At 46.4% G+C, this 17,104-nt stretch overlaps 2 protein-coding genes across 5 annotated transcripts in view; one reads left to right on the plus strand and one right to left on the minus strand.

Moving 5' to 3' along the window:
• CYFIP2 (cytoplasmic FMR1 interacting protein 2) overlaps nt 1-17,104 on the minus strand; it is a gene marked incomplete at both ends in the record, with an annotated part of 42,409 nt that overhangs the window by 17,400 nt on the left and 7,905 nt on the right. For all 4 annotated transcript variants that reach the window (XM_080353473.1, XM_080353472.1, XM_080353474.1 and 1 more), the window contains 15 exons: nt 2,680-2,767; nt 3,255-3,454; nt 4,135-4,254; nt 4,604-4,712; nt 5,690-5,766; nt 6,322-6,418; nt 7,099-7,255; nt 7,800-7,953; nt 8,283-8,430; nt 8,698-8,864; nt 9,120-9,245; nt 9,873-9,992; nt 10,849-10,966; nt 13,588-13,679; nt 16,745-16,849. In XM_080353473.1, coding sequence (XP_080209599.1) covers nt 2,680-2,767; nt 3,255-3,454; nt 4,135-4,254; nt 4,604-4,712; nt 5,690-5,766; nt 6,322-6,418; nt 7,099-7,255; nt 7,800-7,953; nt 8,283-8,430; nt 8,698-8,864; nt 9,120-9,245; nt 9,873-9,992; nt 10,849-10,966; nt 13,588-13,679; nt 16,745-16,849 — 1,878 coding nt within the window. The remainder of the gene's footprint in view (nt 1-2,679; nt 2,768-3,254; nt 3,455-4,134; nt 4,255-4,603; nt 4,713-5,689; nt 5,767-6,321; nt 6,419-7,098; nt 7,256-7,799; nt 7,954-8,282; nt 8,431-8,697; nt 8,865-9,119; nt 9,246-9,872; nt 9,993-10,848; nt 10,967-13,587; nt 13,680-16,744; nt 16,850-17,104) is intronic.
• Nucleotides 1,236-1,898, plus strand: FNDC9 (fibronectin type III domain containing 9; the record flags this gene model as incomplete). The annotated part of the gene is made up of 1 exon (XM_080353381.1): nt 1,236-1,898. The coding sequence occupies one exon, from the start codon at nt 1,236-1,238 to the stop codon at nt 1,896-1,898; it is 663 nt and encodes a 220-aa protein (XP_080209507.1).

Genomic DNA, 17,104 nt, shown 5'->3' on the forward strand with positions numbered 1-17,104 from the left:
TGTAGGTCTCCCAGGCAGAAGCTTTTAGGAATAACATTCCCGAATCACTCGAAAGATGCCGGCCCATCCTTTCTTATTGGTTGCTATGGTGAGAGATGACGGAGCCCCAGACGGGTATAATACAAGGCAGCATGCGGGGAAGGGATTTAGCAGAGGCAGGAGGGAGGCAAGCAGCGGCAAGAGGGGAAGGCGCTGCCGGCCCGTGGCCACGCCGCTTGCCAGCACCGACGGGCCCCATGGACCTGCTGGGGAGGTAAGGGCTGCCCGCGGCTCCGGGAGGGCTCAGCAACGGGTGCATGGGCTGTTCTGCTCTTCATGTAAGAATGGTTAAAACTGTCGTTAGGATGAGCTGCTGCTTGAGTGAATTAAAGGAAAGTTAGTTATATTAAAAGTGATAGGAAGAATTAAAAAAAGAAACTGGTCGTGTTGCGTGCAGCTCCTGCTTAGAGCACTCAGCCAGTTGGGAGAGAGAACCCTGTGCTCAGAGAGCACTTTGGGGATCCAAAGGAGTGATGTACTGAAGTGATCTCTGGCTGTTCCTAAACAGTAGTTTGTTAGTCGTCATTATCTTTTATTTGAGGGAGAGTTTTGTACTTATTATGCATATATTTGTACTTTTCTAAAGGTACTGATTCTATATTTCACCGGCCTTCAGATTTCACGTTTAAGATCCTGATATTACAGTGTGAGATGCTGTAGGAACAGAAGGAGTTTATAAAGCAACAAGTTAGGTACAGGAAATGCAGCAAAAGCTTAAACCAGTAAATTAATCATTATTCAGGTTTTAAAACAGCATTTTAACAGGTGTGCAAAATCAAAATATCTATTGGAAGGTCTGCAAGGCAATGATCAGTTTATGTTAGCCACACTTACATTATCCTTTTTATTCCATGGGAAACAAAAAAACCTAAAAAAGCTCCCTATAAAGAGAACCAATCAAAAACAAGAGTTGGTTTTTTAATCTATCTAGAGCATAACGTATGCTCTGTGTCCCAGTTGGGTTTTTTTGGTCATGAAATAGGATGACACAGTAGTCTGGGCACCCACCGGATTCATCTTCTGTAATTTCAGTCATCTAAGACCTAGCATCTAATCTAAGCTAGCCAGGCATAGTCCTGAGTTCAATCTAAGGACCAGTAAAGCTGGTGGAAAAACTTCAGTGGTGTCAGTGGCCTTTCAGCCTGTGCATGAATTGGGAAACTCAGCCTCTCCGCGCATCTGTTTTCAGGGGCACGATGAACATTGAAGTGCACAACATCACTCACACCAGTGCCACCATCTCCTGGGCCATGAACAACCCCTGTCCAGAGAACTACTACCATGTCATGTACCGCCCCAACTGGAACAGCATCTTCGCTGGCTATTTACGCCAAAACTTCCACCGTGAGGAACGAGTTCCTCACCCCCTCAGCTCCCTCATCCTCCATCAACTCACACCATCCACCATCTACGTCCTCTGCATCACGTGCAAGAACTCTTACCCCTCTGGCAACCACTGCACCACATTCCACACTCTGGACAAAACCCCCCGGGTTTTTGGCGGCTCTAAGCATGAACCTACCACCTCCATGTGGATGGTGAGCAGCCTGCTGCTCCTCTGCTTCATAGCTCTCCTGGCCTACGGCTGCCTGCAGTTCTGGTCCGCCCGCTGCCACTGGGCTGCGATGCTGAAGCATCCCAACATCAGCCCTGAAGAAGTGGATGAAGGCAGCAGCTCGCCAGAGGGGCTATCAAATGATGGACTGAGAGAGGAGCTTCTGGAAGTCCCCATGACCACTGTGCTAATGAGGAGCTCCAGTTTCATAAGGGAGAGTCCATATAGCTCCCCTCACTGTTTTTTTTCCTATAAGAATAGTGATGAAAAAAGGGCCATCTTGCCACAACATAGCCTTCAATGACAGCAAAATAAAGGGAGACTCTGTCTGGAAGTTTGTTTCATGCTGTTCTTTCCCAACTCTTGCCAACAGGACTGTCTGTCCGTCCACAGGGTCTGTTTGTCCCAGGGTAGAACATGAGGCAGGGACATTGGTTGCAGGGAGACAGATTTTTGTCACTCACGTGCTGAGGATGTTCTTAAAAGAAACCAAGTCAGCTCTCTGGGTATGGCCACGGCTGACTGCAGTGTCATTAGCTAATCCGCATCACCGCTGTAGGTTCACTTCAGAGTCATCAGTGTGCACAAGAAATAAACTCCACTCAAGCAGTTTCACACTTGACTGATCCTCCACTAGCATCACACCCCAAGCCCTCAGAATGCCTGTATACACAGTCACAGTGTTGTCAGTCTCAAGTAGTCTACGCTTGCACAAACAAGTATATTAGTAATTCCCATTCTGAGCTACAAATGGCGTTTCTCGGGGAGAAGCACTACTTTGAAGCTCCAACTCACTCTCCTCTCTGTGCATTTTCATATATGTGACTTGGTCTCAGTGCCACCACCAGGCACAGAGCAGTCTCAGCATCCCCTAACACAGGCATGTTATGGAGAAGAATACAGGAAAGCAATAGCAAAAGCACACTGAATCTACTTCTTGCATGGCTTTTTGGTTTCACATGGCAACACGACCCTGCACATCTGCACCCTCCATTCTGTTAATGAATTAGTTCTTGCGTTTCTTTCTTCCTCAATAAATATTTCCAACATTCACCCTTTGGGGCTGTTGTGGCTCATTTACTGACCTTAGATCCGTAGAGGTAATATGGCTGAACGTTGGCTGGTTTATCCCGCTGGGGTTCCTGCGTGAATGGGATTGCTGTCCTCACAAACCTGTGGTGGGCACGGGAGAGGGCAGGAGAGCAGTCAGAGCTCAGTTAACCTTGTTGAGTACAGATATGGCAGGGTCTGGCATCAACTGCAGTTGCAGACTAGCTACGTGAACTAGAACGCAAACTCCTGCCCCAGTCCATTGATGGTGTAAAACATCAGTTTAACCTACCAAAGGTGAGGGTTCTTCTTATTTAAGGCAAGCAAAAAACCTATATATGAGCAGCTACCACAGCTCTGCTGTTCAGTAAACCAAACCCCCAAAGCAAACTACCTCAGTTGCTTGCAATCACTGTCTAATGTTGTTACCTGAATTTGTAACTAACATTTTCAAGGCCAAGGGGAGCTGGTGGCCTTTAACTTCATTTTAAATGTAAATGTTGCATCCCATAGGGAATGAAAACCCCACTGCAATGCATGTGGCAGGTTTGTCATTTTGTGAAAAAAAGCAGGGTCTCCAGGTTCCCTGGGCCTTGCTTTTCCTCCTCACCTGTTGGTGGATCCATTGTAGCAGTAGTTGGGTAGAAAGTCAAAGTTGAGCTCCCAGAAGACGTGGAGGGTGATGCGCCCATAGGGCGCAGAGACGTTGTGGTTGGCCTCCCGGAACATGGCATCGAAGCTGTCCAACGTCATGTGCTTGCACAGCAACCTGTGAGTCAGGCGATTGATTTCCAAGAGCCACTCCAGCTCCTGCAGCACATAAAGCAGCAGCAAATGCAATATATTACCAGGATGACAATAGAAACAGCTGATTTAATTGCCACAGGAATTATTTTATATCCACACCCATGCAGAACTTTGCAGGTGAGAATGTTGCAAATGCTAAAACATCATTTTAACTCAGAGGCTGAGGCCAATAGCACTTTACTCAAGGGGTCCTGGTCCAGTATCTCCTAAATCTGCAGGAAGCAAAATTAATTTGTTCCCCACTGAGCACTGGCTGGTTTTCACATCAGAATCCTTCAAAGGTGGAAACTGGTAATTTTACACTACTTGACTCTGATGCTCCTGTAACACAGCAAAGGCAGCAAATCTGTACACACAAAAATGATGTCTCAGCCACCTTTATCCAACAAGGGGAATTCAAGTCAAGATTTCCTTCTCCCAGATCACAGGAGTCTCTTATATGAGCTCTGCAAAATCTAACTGCTGACTGTCACCTTATGATAAACGCAGATGCTTAATGGTCCAATAATAATGCAATTAAAGCTGCATAAATAGAAACAGTAGAGACCAAGCAGCATAAAGGAGGATACATGGCTGGCTGAAACCTAGTGTAGGTGGGACTGGAAGCAGAAGACAGTTGACTGTGTATCCATGGCAGTGCATTAGTCTCTCTATTCATATTCTCGATCAATAACAGTTCTTACCACTATGGATGTCAGGTCCTCGCTCTCAAAGCGGCTAATGGCCTGGTCTAATGATTTGTACATCGCTGCTGAGATACGCTGGGTAATGAGCCTGTTCAGGTCAATTGATCTACCCAGCAGCTGGGAAGAGAAGATATTTGCAGGTTATATACAGATGGAAAACAGATAATTTATTTTTTTTTTCCAACACAAATTAAACCCAAATATCCAAGTCTGCTTCAGTGTTAAAGTGGTGATGCAAAGATTTTGCTTGAGTTTACCATCACTTAAAGAGGGAAGGAGGGGAATATGGAGCATTCCTCATTTTCCCCTCAGGCCCCATGCCCTGAGTGTGGCGTGTCAGAAACAGCTTCAACCCTTCTCATTCCAACACTGACCTTGATTGAGCCCAGCACTAGGATACCAGCCACCAACAAAAGGGTAGTAGACCAAGAGCTATGAGTACTGGAGTCTACTGCTTGCACTGTACCTGGACATGCCTCTGCTTGAGCAGCGTTTCATAGCGGTTGGATGGTGGGTATGGAATAATCACCCCATAGTTCTTACATTCAGCCCGGAAACGTTTGTCCAACAAAACACTGAAAAAGGGAAAGAGTGTCAGGAAAATAAACATCTTCCCTCTGGATCTTTTCCAGAGTTGTTTTCGTCCATTTTTTTTTTTCCATCTTGCTCTGAATACCAAGAAATTTCCACACAACAGTAACTCTGCTTTCACTACTAAGTCACAGAGCAGTGTTTGTTATATGAGGACTGCAATGCTGTTGTCCATCATTCCTGGCTTTTATGTCTAAAACATTTCAAAACATAGAAGACTGTGCTGAAAGATATCACCAGTGCCAGGTACTGGTGTGCTCCCTTCTTTGAAGATCTGCTGTTGGAACATTTGGTTGGTGACAGTGACTGCTCTCCTTCTCTAAAGGCCAAATGTCACCTAGAGACAAAACTCCTTGCAGAGTTACACTGAAGACTTGCTTCACCTTTGGGGACATGGGAGGAGGACTCCCATTAGAATTCATCCTTGTTCTTTAAATGGTTAGAAGGAAATGCCACAAAGGGCCTGTCTCCCCACAACAGAGCAAGTGACTCTGCAGAAGTCCTCCAGTCAGTTGGTCTGATGTGTGACCTACAATACTGAGTACCCTTCTGGCCACTACAAGTCCAGCTGCTTTACTACGGTGAGGACAAGTGCACGTTCCTGTGTCTTAGAGGTGTGAGGCTTCCACTCCTTATCTGCCTGGTACACAAACAGAAGTCAAGCAAGGACATGTCTTCAATAGGCTTGGTTTGCTTTTCTGCTGTTCTTCACAAATTGTACTCAGACAGCTACTTAGGATGTCAATTATTATTTTTTAATTTTTAACCATGTCTCCTTGCTACCATTAATTCATTTTCTCCATCTACACTGGTCTGACATGGACAGCCAGCTCTGTGGGATGGGGATGATCTATTTTGTTATGTCTACCTGCAGTGGCTGCTCCCTGACGGGAACCTTTGGTTAAGAGCAATTTGGATGCAATGATATCATCGCTCAGCAGCAGCAGCCAGGTTCTCCTACCTGCCAGCCATTGCTTTATAATAGGCAAAGATCTGATCTGCCAGCTTGTACACAAATTGATCAAAGCACAAATTCACCTAGGGGAGAAAAAACAAGACATCGTGAGGGTGTCACCAGCACACAGCAGCTCCTTCCTATGCATGCAAGATCAATACCACTCAGACAGCTCTAATTTAATATATACCTGTATGTCACACTATTGAAAAACCACACTGGAGTTCTCATATGCTAAAGACAAGCAGAAAACTGCAGGTACATTTCTCTCTTACAGTTTCTGCATGTTCTTACAGATCCTAGTTCCCCATCCTCAATCATCCTTCCCTGTCAGGGATCTCTGGTTTCTCATTTTCTACGGATGTCTCATCACCCTCTGCCCAGACAGCCTCTTCCATGCCTCCAGTGTCTGAAATCCTTTGGCTTCCTCTGTTCCCCTTGGGTACAACTGAGGTGAAGCCCTTAATCAGCAGAGCCTGCAAACCCTCTGGAAACACTGACCTTTTTAAACCTTCTCAATCTGATGTAGTACCAGGAGATAGCTATAACAAATTCACTGAACTGCTGGTGGGGCTGTCAAACAGGGCAATGTGACCCCAGTGAGCTCTTTCCATACAATAAAGATGAAGAGAACTTACTTCAGCTTCAATTTCATCGTATAGGAACTGCTTTTTGAACTTGGTCAACGCATAGTACGCGCTGTCATTATAGAGGTCCAAGGGGTACAGTACGTACCTGAGGGCAAGAAGACAGATTATGTCTTAAATCAACTTTGGAGCATATCGGCATAAACAGCAGCCAGTGCACGTGCCCTGCTCAGGGCAAAAAATGGCTTTTCTCTGGCTTCATTGCTATCACCTCCCCTCACTCCAGCCCGTCAAATACTCCCTCTTTCTCCTTGTGTCTTACTGGGAAAAGTTAGAACGGATCTGGATTTGAGCTAACTAAATCAAACCTTTCTTGTCTGCTGTTAAAAAAGCTTTCATCCTGCCCTCACTCCACAGAGTGCTCAGACAATGGCCGTAAAATGGAAAACAAAGTTTTCATAATGAACATGATTATACTTGCGTAACAGCAATTCATCTCATAATTTATCATGTATATACATAAAGAAGTGTTTCAAGGGCCCATCCCTTTGGTTGCACATGTTCTCTGACTGCTGCATGCAGTGCCCACATCCAAACAGAGCAGTTGCCAGCTCCTGGTTTATGATGCGTAAGCGCAGTGCACGAACAGCCTGTGTGCATTTGCTCACGAGGTATTTGTACAGTGCACATTCATGTGACAGCAAGTCAAGAAACATTTATTTTACCTCCCACCTCAAACAGACTGTTCATCACCAGCCTACCCTACTCCACAACAAAATCCCAACCCCCAGCGCATGCACAGTCCCAACGCAGCCCATCGGCTCTTACTCCATCATGGAGGGTTCTTTGGTTTCCAGAATATGGTCCGTGAGGATCCAGGGCATGGACATTTCGATGGGGAACTGGATGCGGCGGCCCATGGTCAGCTCCAGGAAGAACTCCCGAAACCAGAGCTGGGACAGGTCACAGCACTGCTGCAGCGCTTCTGAAATGCAGAGGAGATCCCCCCAGCGGGAGGGCACCCATGTTACCTCCATGGGGATGGCAGTGAGGGAAGGGCACAAGAGGTGGCTGCTGCAGCCTCATGTTGGACAGGTTTTGGGTGGGGAACATTTTTCTGGGATGTCTCTGTTTTTAAACCTGGACCATGTCCACACTGTCTGAGCACTTCGTAATGGAAGAACAAAGAAAGGATGATTTCTTTTGCTCTAGATCTCTAGGGAGAACATTTCAATGGCTCAGAGTCATTCTGGAACATTTTTTCTGTGCCCAGTGGCTCAGAAGTTTGTCCAGGATGGAGAGAAAACTCCAGCTACAAGCTACCACTTGTAACTATTTACTATTGCTAACTCATTGCTGTTCACATAATGATTACTACCCAGAAAACACCTGTACCAGGCAGAACTAGAATATTTGGGAAAAATCAAGGAAAATCTTCTGCATCACTCAATGAGGAGCAAAGATGATCTACCTTTGCCTGTCTGAGCATGCAAGAGTTGGATTCAAGTCTCCTCCTGCCATAATCTCACCACTGATGTTGAGAAGGTGGGTGAAGAAGAAGGACTGCTTGTGGAACTCCTCAATGGCCAAGACTATTGGCCCATCCAAACTGCTCCTCAGAGTCTTCTTTGAGCCACTCTTGTCTGCTATGAGGGATTCCAGCATGGTCCGCACCATGTAAAGCTTCGGAAGAAAGTTAACGCACCGTTACCACTCTCCAGTGAGACACCATCAGGCACAGCCATGGTGTTCTGCAATGAAAAATAACACTTCTCCCAGGTGGCTACTACTCTCTGCACCCACAAGCCACCATCATTCTGAGCTAGAAATAATCACATCCCTAAAAAAGGAGGCTTTGGGAACTACACAACTAAGCACCGAAGCAACATTTAACACAGCTTGAAGCCTTTGTGGAAGACACCACGGTAACAGCTGCTAATCCACTGGATGCAAGACTCCTACATGGCTGTAAAGCCATTAATTCCCTACACAGGAGATGGAGATTCATGTACCTGTGTACTTGATGGTCCTACTGCTCGTCGTGGGACTTTAATATCAAATCCACCTTTAGGATCCTTCTCACCTCTCAGGCAAGGATCATTTGGAGGCTCTCGACCTCCCTCCCAGTCACAGATTGTCTTCCGAATTGCCTGAAGGACACTGGAGGAGGTGGGAGAGGGAAAAAACTCCTTAAGCTTAATTCTACCTCAAAATGAAAATATGCACTGCTGTGCACATACAGCAGGAACCGTATCTGAGGTGGGGACATACGCTGGGGGAGTTACACCTGAAAGTTACCTTGGAAAAAGTTGCTGGCCAAGCTATGTTGGCTGGTTGCATACCATGAGGTATATGCAGGGCCACGTGCTTATACGTGCTACACAAATAAATACATGGGCTTTGCATTACATTGAAGGACATACTGACCTGATCAGAACATTCTTCTTCTTCCTGACCGCCTGCCTAAGTGGCTCTCGCAGGGTCACCTGGGCAAAGTCCTGCAGGGCTGCATAGATAGTGTTGCGGATGGCTTGGTTGAAGACGCTCTCCATCCGGCCCATCAGCACTTGCAGACCTTTAATCATGGCAATTACCTGAAGCAAAAATGAAAAACACATGTACTTGCTATTTTTCCATTGTATGAAGAGGTCCATAAATCCAACATTAAGAAAATTTGGGACTAAATTAATTCTACTCAGGTAACTTAGGTCCAGTAATTAGGTGGCTAATTTTTTGATGTTAGCTGCTTTAGAGATCACAACAAGCTGAGGAGAACATTTATACAAACACTTTCTTGTAAATGGCCCCTTACTCTTGCTGGTTCTTATTCTCATGCAGTTGGCACCTACCTCCACAAAGGCAAACTTCTCTTCACTGGTGTAGTTGTAACGGGTGGCTCTTTCATACTCTTCTGCTGTTCCTGGGCAATCCTTGTTACAGAACTTATCTGTGGGATGAACCAGCTTCCAAGAGTACTGGAAGATGGAAAGAGATACTGTCAACATTGCAATGAGTAAGAAGCAGAGCTAGAGGGACTGAAGAGGGCCCTATACCAGGAAAATGCTCCCTGGACATTACTACTGTTGTTTGACGTTCCTTTGGGAGCGGAATTTGTGCTTCTTCCCAGCTTTATTATCAGTGAACTAAATATATTTTTGTTTATTTGGGGGCTTGCCAGTCATGTTATGCTTTTGACATCCACGGACTGTGTAGACACATGGTTGAAATTCTCCAAGTTAAGAATTTCCATCATCATTTGAACTACAGTTTTAGTTGCTCAAGACCCAGACTCATCCCAATCAGTTTTCAGTGGTTAACTGAGATGTTCAGGTAAGGAGAACAGTCACCCAGGCTCCCTCCAACATCGATGGGGACACCCCAGCACATGTAAAGGGTGGTTCAGGTCCAGGGTGAGATGATCAAGCCCTTTCTCCATTTGGTACAGAGGGTGTTCAGTGTCATTAGCTGCCTGGTCTTAGCATGTGTCTTAATGGCTTTAAGTCAGGTGGCATGAAAGCAATCTCACCTTTCCACAGTCTTTGTTACATGCCATGTTAAAATGTCCACGCTCACCTGGCATGAGGAGGACCTTACACACTCACCACTTCCATGACATGGGCACTCCACTTGGACAGCAGCTGCAGTCCCCGTAAAGCGAGATCGAAGAGCTCCCTGTACTCTTCATCTGATTTCTGGCTGTCCAGTCCTGAGCCAGTGACCACCTGAAGAACATCATACCATGTCAAGGCCAAACTCAGTAACTTGCTACAGAGGCTCCAGAGCTGAATAACAGCCATAGATCTCTCTCTCAAATGCCAGCTGAAATGAATTCCTCATGACCTTATGATCAAGTTAAAAGGGTGCAGTGCATATACTGTCTCCTAGGAAAATAGGTATAACTTGGCAAAGCTCTTTTTAACCAGGCAGTCAATTTATTTCCTAAAGAAAAATGAGTCTGACCTGTCACCTCAGAGCAAAAAACCTGACTATTCTTATTCTACTTTCTCATTCCTTCATGATGGTCCAATACTACTGAAATCCTTGAGAATCCTTTCCTGATTTGAAGTTCAAATAAGCACTTACAAATGCCAAAAATAAAAGAGCTGAGAATGCTAACAATTAATTAAACTAATGGTGATAAAGGAGGATCACACACTTGCAAAAAACAGTCACAATCAGATCAGAGAGGGCTCTGACATTCAGTAATGAAAAGAGCAGATGCCCTTGTGAACTTTCTTTGAAACCCTGACCAATAGCTCTGTGTAACAGAACAGACCCATTTGCAAGACATGGCTGTTTGCCACCTGGCTGGCAATTAACATTTAGTTGCAAAAATTTTTCTACTTCTTATTTTAACTGAGCTGTGGCCAAAGAGCAGAAGCTTTTGCAGTAGATATTCCAGTGCAGGGACTTTTCATAACTTGCTTTTTTATTGCTGGATCAAGAAGTGGTTTGTTCCACTTGTGTCCTTCCCTCCTCACTGTATGTTCCTGCCAGACCATACTCTTGCCACACTTGTCTTCTCCCAGCCTTGTCTGTCTCACAAGCCTGATGATGCTGGCTGCCCACTGAACTTACCTCGCTGTTGCTGTAGCGAGCGAGCTCTGAGATGAAGCGGATGTGGTCATCTCGGATCTGGACCATCTGCTCACAGATGTTGTACTGGGGACTTATGCTGCTCTGAGTGCACGTCCACCTGGGCAAAAAAAGCAAAGGTTTCAAGGACAGGACAGGCTCCTCTCAGACACACCTGTGGACAAAGCCTTGTGCTCAACTGCTCTCTTTAACATGTTCAACACATGGCACCTTCAGGGCATGTCCCCTGGGTCTGTGAGGTGTTCCAAAGGTGATCTCACACCTGGATATCTCTGCTCCATCCACCCTGAAGGCTGCTCTCCATGTTGGGCTCACCTACACCCATGGTCTGAGGTGGCTATTTCCCAGGCCACTGCTGGGCAAGCTTTCAGAGAAGGATGAACTGCAGAGCCACAGCATCGTTTGCATCCTTTCTGCTAAACTTAAGGATAATCACGCCCTCAGAGGCATCCCTCCAGGTCTGAGAGTGCTGGGTCATGCTGCCATCTCCTGCAAGGAAAGATCCTGAAGAGGCCAGTAAGGAAATATCCCTCCCACTCTGGTTTTGGTTCTGGCTGACACTATATAACGACACATAAATGATGAGCAGAATATGATTAGATGAACTAGATTATCATTTGCATTTAGCCACATGTACCATGTAACAGTGCAATGGGGTCCTACAAGAAGGCAGCACTCCCCTTCCAAAGGCGCAATCATACAAAGAAATGGTGCAAATCAGGTCTGTTTAATTCAAGATCTCATTTTTCCCCATTCTGTATGAGCCACAGATGTAGAACCAGAAGGGCTCCACCAAAATGCCTTGTGCAAGCAAAAGTCTGTCAGTGAGACTCTCGTGTCTTTGTCATCACAATGTAAATGTTTAGATCTTGTTTTGGTTTGTGTTTTTTTATTTTCCCCTAAATAATTGTACATTTAAAGATAGACAGTCATCTTCTCCAATCTAGATTGGCCATACAAAAGGAAGGTGAGAAACTTGCCTCTGATGAGGACACAGACATGAAGACATATTCCTATAGTTAACTGCAAGGCACTTGTTGCCAGTAATTGTGGTGGTAGAAGGTCCTGGAAGTGCTGGACCATGTAATCCCTTGTGAAATCCATCCTCCCACAGTCCCATCACTCAACTCTTACCCGTTCCAATGTCCTGTGCTCCCCACGGGACAATCGGCAGGTTGGCAGGAATGGCCAGGGCTGCACCAGCCCTCCCTGCCACACATAGCCTAGTCCACAGTGCAGAAATAAAGCGCCATGCAGGAAAAACACCAATTAATTCCACTTTCATGGAGACAGGGAGGGAAAGAAAGTGACAAAAACAATATTAGTCATGGAAACACCTTGGCACAGTTAGTGTTGGGAGTCCCATGCAATTTGCTGGGAAAGCAAGTGAGTGAGGAAGAAATGTTGGTTAGTAAGGTACGGCACACAGACCTGGGGAGACAGATTTCAAGACAGACATTAAAATTGTGCACAGGTAAACAGCCCATGAGCTACCTTGGTTTGGAGATGAGAAAACAAATACAGCTGACACATGTTTTGTTGAAATGTGCTTTCTGAATGATTCGGGATAAAAAGGTGCAAAGTTTTAGATAACTTTTCCCTTTTAAATTGGGTTTTCAGAAATATTCTTTAAAACTACAGTTTGTAGATTTTTTTTTTTTTTTCAATTTTAATTGAAAACCTTTTGCTCAGGAAGTTTTCCCACATTGTTTTCAAATTGCTCGTGAACAATTAATTGGCACTTTTCAACCAGCCTTCAGGAGGGCAAGGGAGGGCCAGAAAAGCCAGACCCTCCAGGGTGGAAGGGGACGAGCAAACAGAAGCTGGGAGATGAGACTGCAGGTTAGTCCCTGTCCTGCTGAAGATACAGCTCGGCTGGGTTGCTTCTCACACGCACCAGAGAAATTTGACTTCCACACAATATGGTCCCAGGGTGAAGGGCCACTCAGTGGTGAAAGCTGGGTTGCACCAGCGATTACAGCCAGACACAGCTCAGAGGGGCTTTGCTGAGATGTGATAGCAAACGCTCTTCCAAGGATATCCAAACCTAACACCGATTCTTCTAGCAATAGCTGAGCACAATGCAAAGCTACAAAGAGAAGCGTGACCTTCCATACGCCTGGTGTGATCTGAAACGCCGCCTGCAAATTCATGTGATGGGAGCAACAAACTGCCTGTGAAGCCAGGCTGGGAAGCGGTGCCTTACACTCCTGAGTACTGCTGTAAAGACTCCATTTCTCCCACAATATCCATTTCCAGCGCACCTGACCCCCTGCTTCAACCTGCATTCCTGCTGCCCTTCTTCACAAAACCTGCCTGGGCTAGAGGAGCCACCCTGGCTAACTGCAAAGAGATCCACTGCTGTGTTCACGCTCTGGAGGATTTTGTCCCTGAGGTGAAAAATGTGGATTAAAATCTCTCCAGAGCAGGGACACGCTGCTCACACTCACACACCTCCGGGCGCGCACACCTCGCAAGCACTCAGCGGCATCCCCAATCCGTGCACATGGGGGTGCGGTACACGTAGGTTCAGGGGCCGGCGGGGACATCTTCCCATGCAGGGACAGGGAGGCAGACACAGAGCTGGCACGCCGGGACTCACACCTCACAAGGACACACACGGGTACCCGCGCACAGACCTCACACACGCCAGGGAGTCGCAGCTCCCGTGGCTTTTTGGGACACACACAGAAGCCAAGAGACATTATGGCAGGCACTCACTTGGATTTGTTCTCCTCATAGTGAGCACTGGTCTTAATGTATCTGGCCAGTTCTATCTGCATATCGCCGAATAAAGGAACCACCTGCAGCTGCTGGAAAAGAAAACAAAAGATGGTTTAAATACGGCGGAGAGTGAGAGCCCGTTGGCCCCAGTGCAACACAAGGGACTAGAAAACAGCATCCTGTGCCTCCAAAGCTATGGTAAAGTGTCAGGCTGTTTAAAGCAAGGTGCAAACCTGGACCCAGGGTCACTTTGCACCTAGAAAGCGACTGATAATGATCACAAGGCCTTTTGTGTGAGGAAAATCGCCCCGTGTAAGTGCTCTGGAGTCCTGGTCTTACCGATGCCAGGCTGGTTATGACCAGAATGGTTCAGGGCTGTAACCAGCCAGAGGAAAGGCACTTTTTACAACAAAAAGAGAAAAGTGTATCCCTGAGCAGGGCTTATTGCCTCCCATCTTAATCCTCCAAGAGAAAAGAGGGATGAAAAGCCAGAACATTGGAATTTTGGCAGCAAGTCACTGTGGCTTCCTTCAGAGAGGAGCTGTAGGCTGCTTTGCTGCCTGGACTCCCAGGCACGTGGCGTCTTTCCCCAGGGACTCAGACTGTACTTTGGCACTGCAGCTGCCTGTGATGTGTCATCAGACTTCTCTACAAAGTGAAAGACACAGGCACTATAACATGGTATATCTCACTCTTTACATCTCAGGAGGATTTGGATGGGAAATAAATTCAAAGTGCACTAAATGTACCTCAAGCTCAGACAGATCTTTGCTTCACTAAGCTTTCAGCTGCAAACAAAATTCAACCAAGAGCTACTGACATTTCTTCAATAAAATACGAAGCTTCAATTTCACCCAACTACAAAAGCCTTGCTCCAAAATTCAGGGAAGATGGTGGCAAATTCTGTGTCTTATCACATGCTTCTCTTCTCAGGCTGACTCGTGCAGCAGATGTGTAATGCTCTCACCAGGGATTCCCGGTGGCACTTTCATAAAAGGTTTAAATGAAGGGATAGTTCATTTTCACTACTCAAATTCCCAGTCAATCCACTAGAAATCTAATCAGAACGCAATAAGCAGATGTTTTAAGAGAAGTAGTTGGCCTTTTCTTATTGAGATCTGATAGTCTGGAGTGGTACTTAACTGATTAGGTGAGACCACAGCAGATATTGGAGAAAAGTTAATGGAAAAAAATCTGGAAAGGAGAAAGTTATTCCATGCAAAGGAAGATATTTTATCTGATTATCTGATGGCCCACAGCACTTTTCAATGAACAGCAAACCTGTTTGAATGCACCAAGATGACCAAACTCTACAGATGACACTGAGGGCTTGATTTAGACTGAGAATCAGTTAAATTAGCAAAGCTGATAGGGAAAACTTGGAAGACTCCGAGGGATGGCACGATAAATCACCTTTGCAGAGCTGCAGTCCTCAGCAGTCTCCCCAGTGACTGAAGGGTATTCTAATCTCCCATAATCACCCGGTCATGAGGTCATGGTGTCTGTCTGTAGTTCCCTATGCAGGCATTTGAGCCCTGATCTCAGGGCTTTCTCCAGGACATGATGCAAATTGAGGCAAATAAGTCCCCACTTGCTCAGGGTGAGGATGTGGCAGCTGGTACACCAGCCTTTCATGAAACCAGCTATCTGGGCTCGACTGTTCCCTCCTCTTGCACAGCCCCAGCACATCATCTATAAACTGCAAGCTGGAGCAAAAGCAAGGAGGCATCCTCTGTCATCACAACCAACCTCTTCTTTCAGGCTTCTCAGCAACTCTCTGGGTAAAGCAGCAGGGAGAATCCACTCTGCTGAAAGACTGATGGAGAAGAACCACTCTGTGGTCCCCCCTAGAAATAATCATCTCATTTTCCCTTATGTGGAATAAATGTCGGTAACAAAAACTGATCTTTCCATCTCAGGGGAAAGATAAATACAGTGGAGACAACAGGACTCTGGAAGGACTGCTCAAGTCCAGTACATCTAAAAGAAAACTAATTGCTCCATCTGGGAAGTTATTCTGCTGTACCCCTGCTATACTGTTATTCTTTGTTGCCAATACATTTGTCCGTTGCCAAATCCCACCATGCCTCCTAGAGCTGACCTGCCCCAAACCTGAAATGCCTCCTAGACCCAGCCTGTGTGCAGAAGATGACAAGGAGAGGTCATTTCCCCCATAAATGCCACAGTCGGTGCAGTGCGGGCTCTCAGCTGCCCTCTCCTTCTGCCACACACCAGACTTTGGGGAGAAGCAGACAGGGTTATCCCAAACCTTTCTCGTGATGAGTGGCCCCAGGGCAATGCAGCCTGGTCTCCAGCTGTGGATCAGTTCAGGGCTGGACACAGCTGCACATGTGCATGGGCAGGCTGCTTCCCACCCTGTCACTGGGAGTATTCAGTGCTCATGGGCCTTTGCCCAAAACTCAGATCTCAGATAAGACAAAAATGGTTCATCAAACCACTGGGTGAGCCCTTTGAGAAACTCATTTAGTACCCTGAAGTCCCAGCTGACACAAGAAGCTTTTTCTGTCCCACAGGGAGCACAGTTTATGCATGAACTAAGACTGCCAGATCACATGTTGGCTGGCCAGCTGTGTCCTCTGTTCCTCAGCTCAGCAGCTTGCTGAAAAGGGGAGTGCAATCATCACCAGCACAGACCTCAGCAAACCAGCCAGCTTTGCCAGTGGCTGGAAACCCTGGTGCTCCTCAGCAGACTGCAAACCTGCCTCAAAAATCTGCAAAGAGGTAAAAGTGATGTCAGTCGGGCACACCCTTCCCGCATCCACACAACAGACCTCTCATGTGCCAGCCCTGTCCTTCACCCCTCAGAAGCAGACAGAGGCACAGCAACAGCTGCTGCCCAACAGGATGTGCAAGGTCCTCAGTCCCACCAGCTCCCCACCTCCAGCATCAGCACCGCTCCCACATCCACAGCCCTGCTGGCTCCAGGGGCCGGCATTGCTCATCTGTGCCCGTGCACATTCACAGCAATCCATTCCTCATCCTTCAGCCTAGATAATTTCTTGAACCTTTGTGTTTTTTTGGAGCTGTAAATGGTTCCTGTGGTTTGCTCTTTGCTGGCAGCATGTGCAGCAGTCCAGGTTGCTAATTCATTGGTCTGCAATAAACTCCAGTCTCACCCAGACAGGTCACTGACCTTGAAGAACTTGTCTATTTTGCTAAGGTTGATTCTCTTCTTGGCATCCAACTTGTAAATGTTGCTGACATTCCCATCCATGAGATACAGGCCAAACCCCATCACCTGGAGAAGACGGAAAGACAAGGTTTCATTAGCGTGAAGTTAGCAGCACAAGTCAAAACCAGTTCTTCATTGCTTAGCACGAGGAAAGACCATTTCAGGCTCCTGTACCACCTGACACTCATGAGAAGACTCTATAACACACACACACATCTGCAAGGATGTACATGGCAGATAGAGGACACATGGCTGATCGCTTCTCTTTCTTGTGCAAAAACACATGATGTTCACTCCAGTAATTTGTTCCTACTCTCTCCC

Source organism: Nesoenas mayeri, assembly GCF_963082525.1.
Source record: "Nesoenas mayeri genome assembly, chromosome: 14".
NCBI classification, from domain to species: domain Eukaryota; kingdom Metazoa; phylum Chordata; class Aves; order Columbiformes; family Columbidae; genus Nesoenas; species Nesoenas mayeri.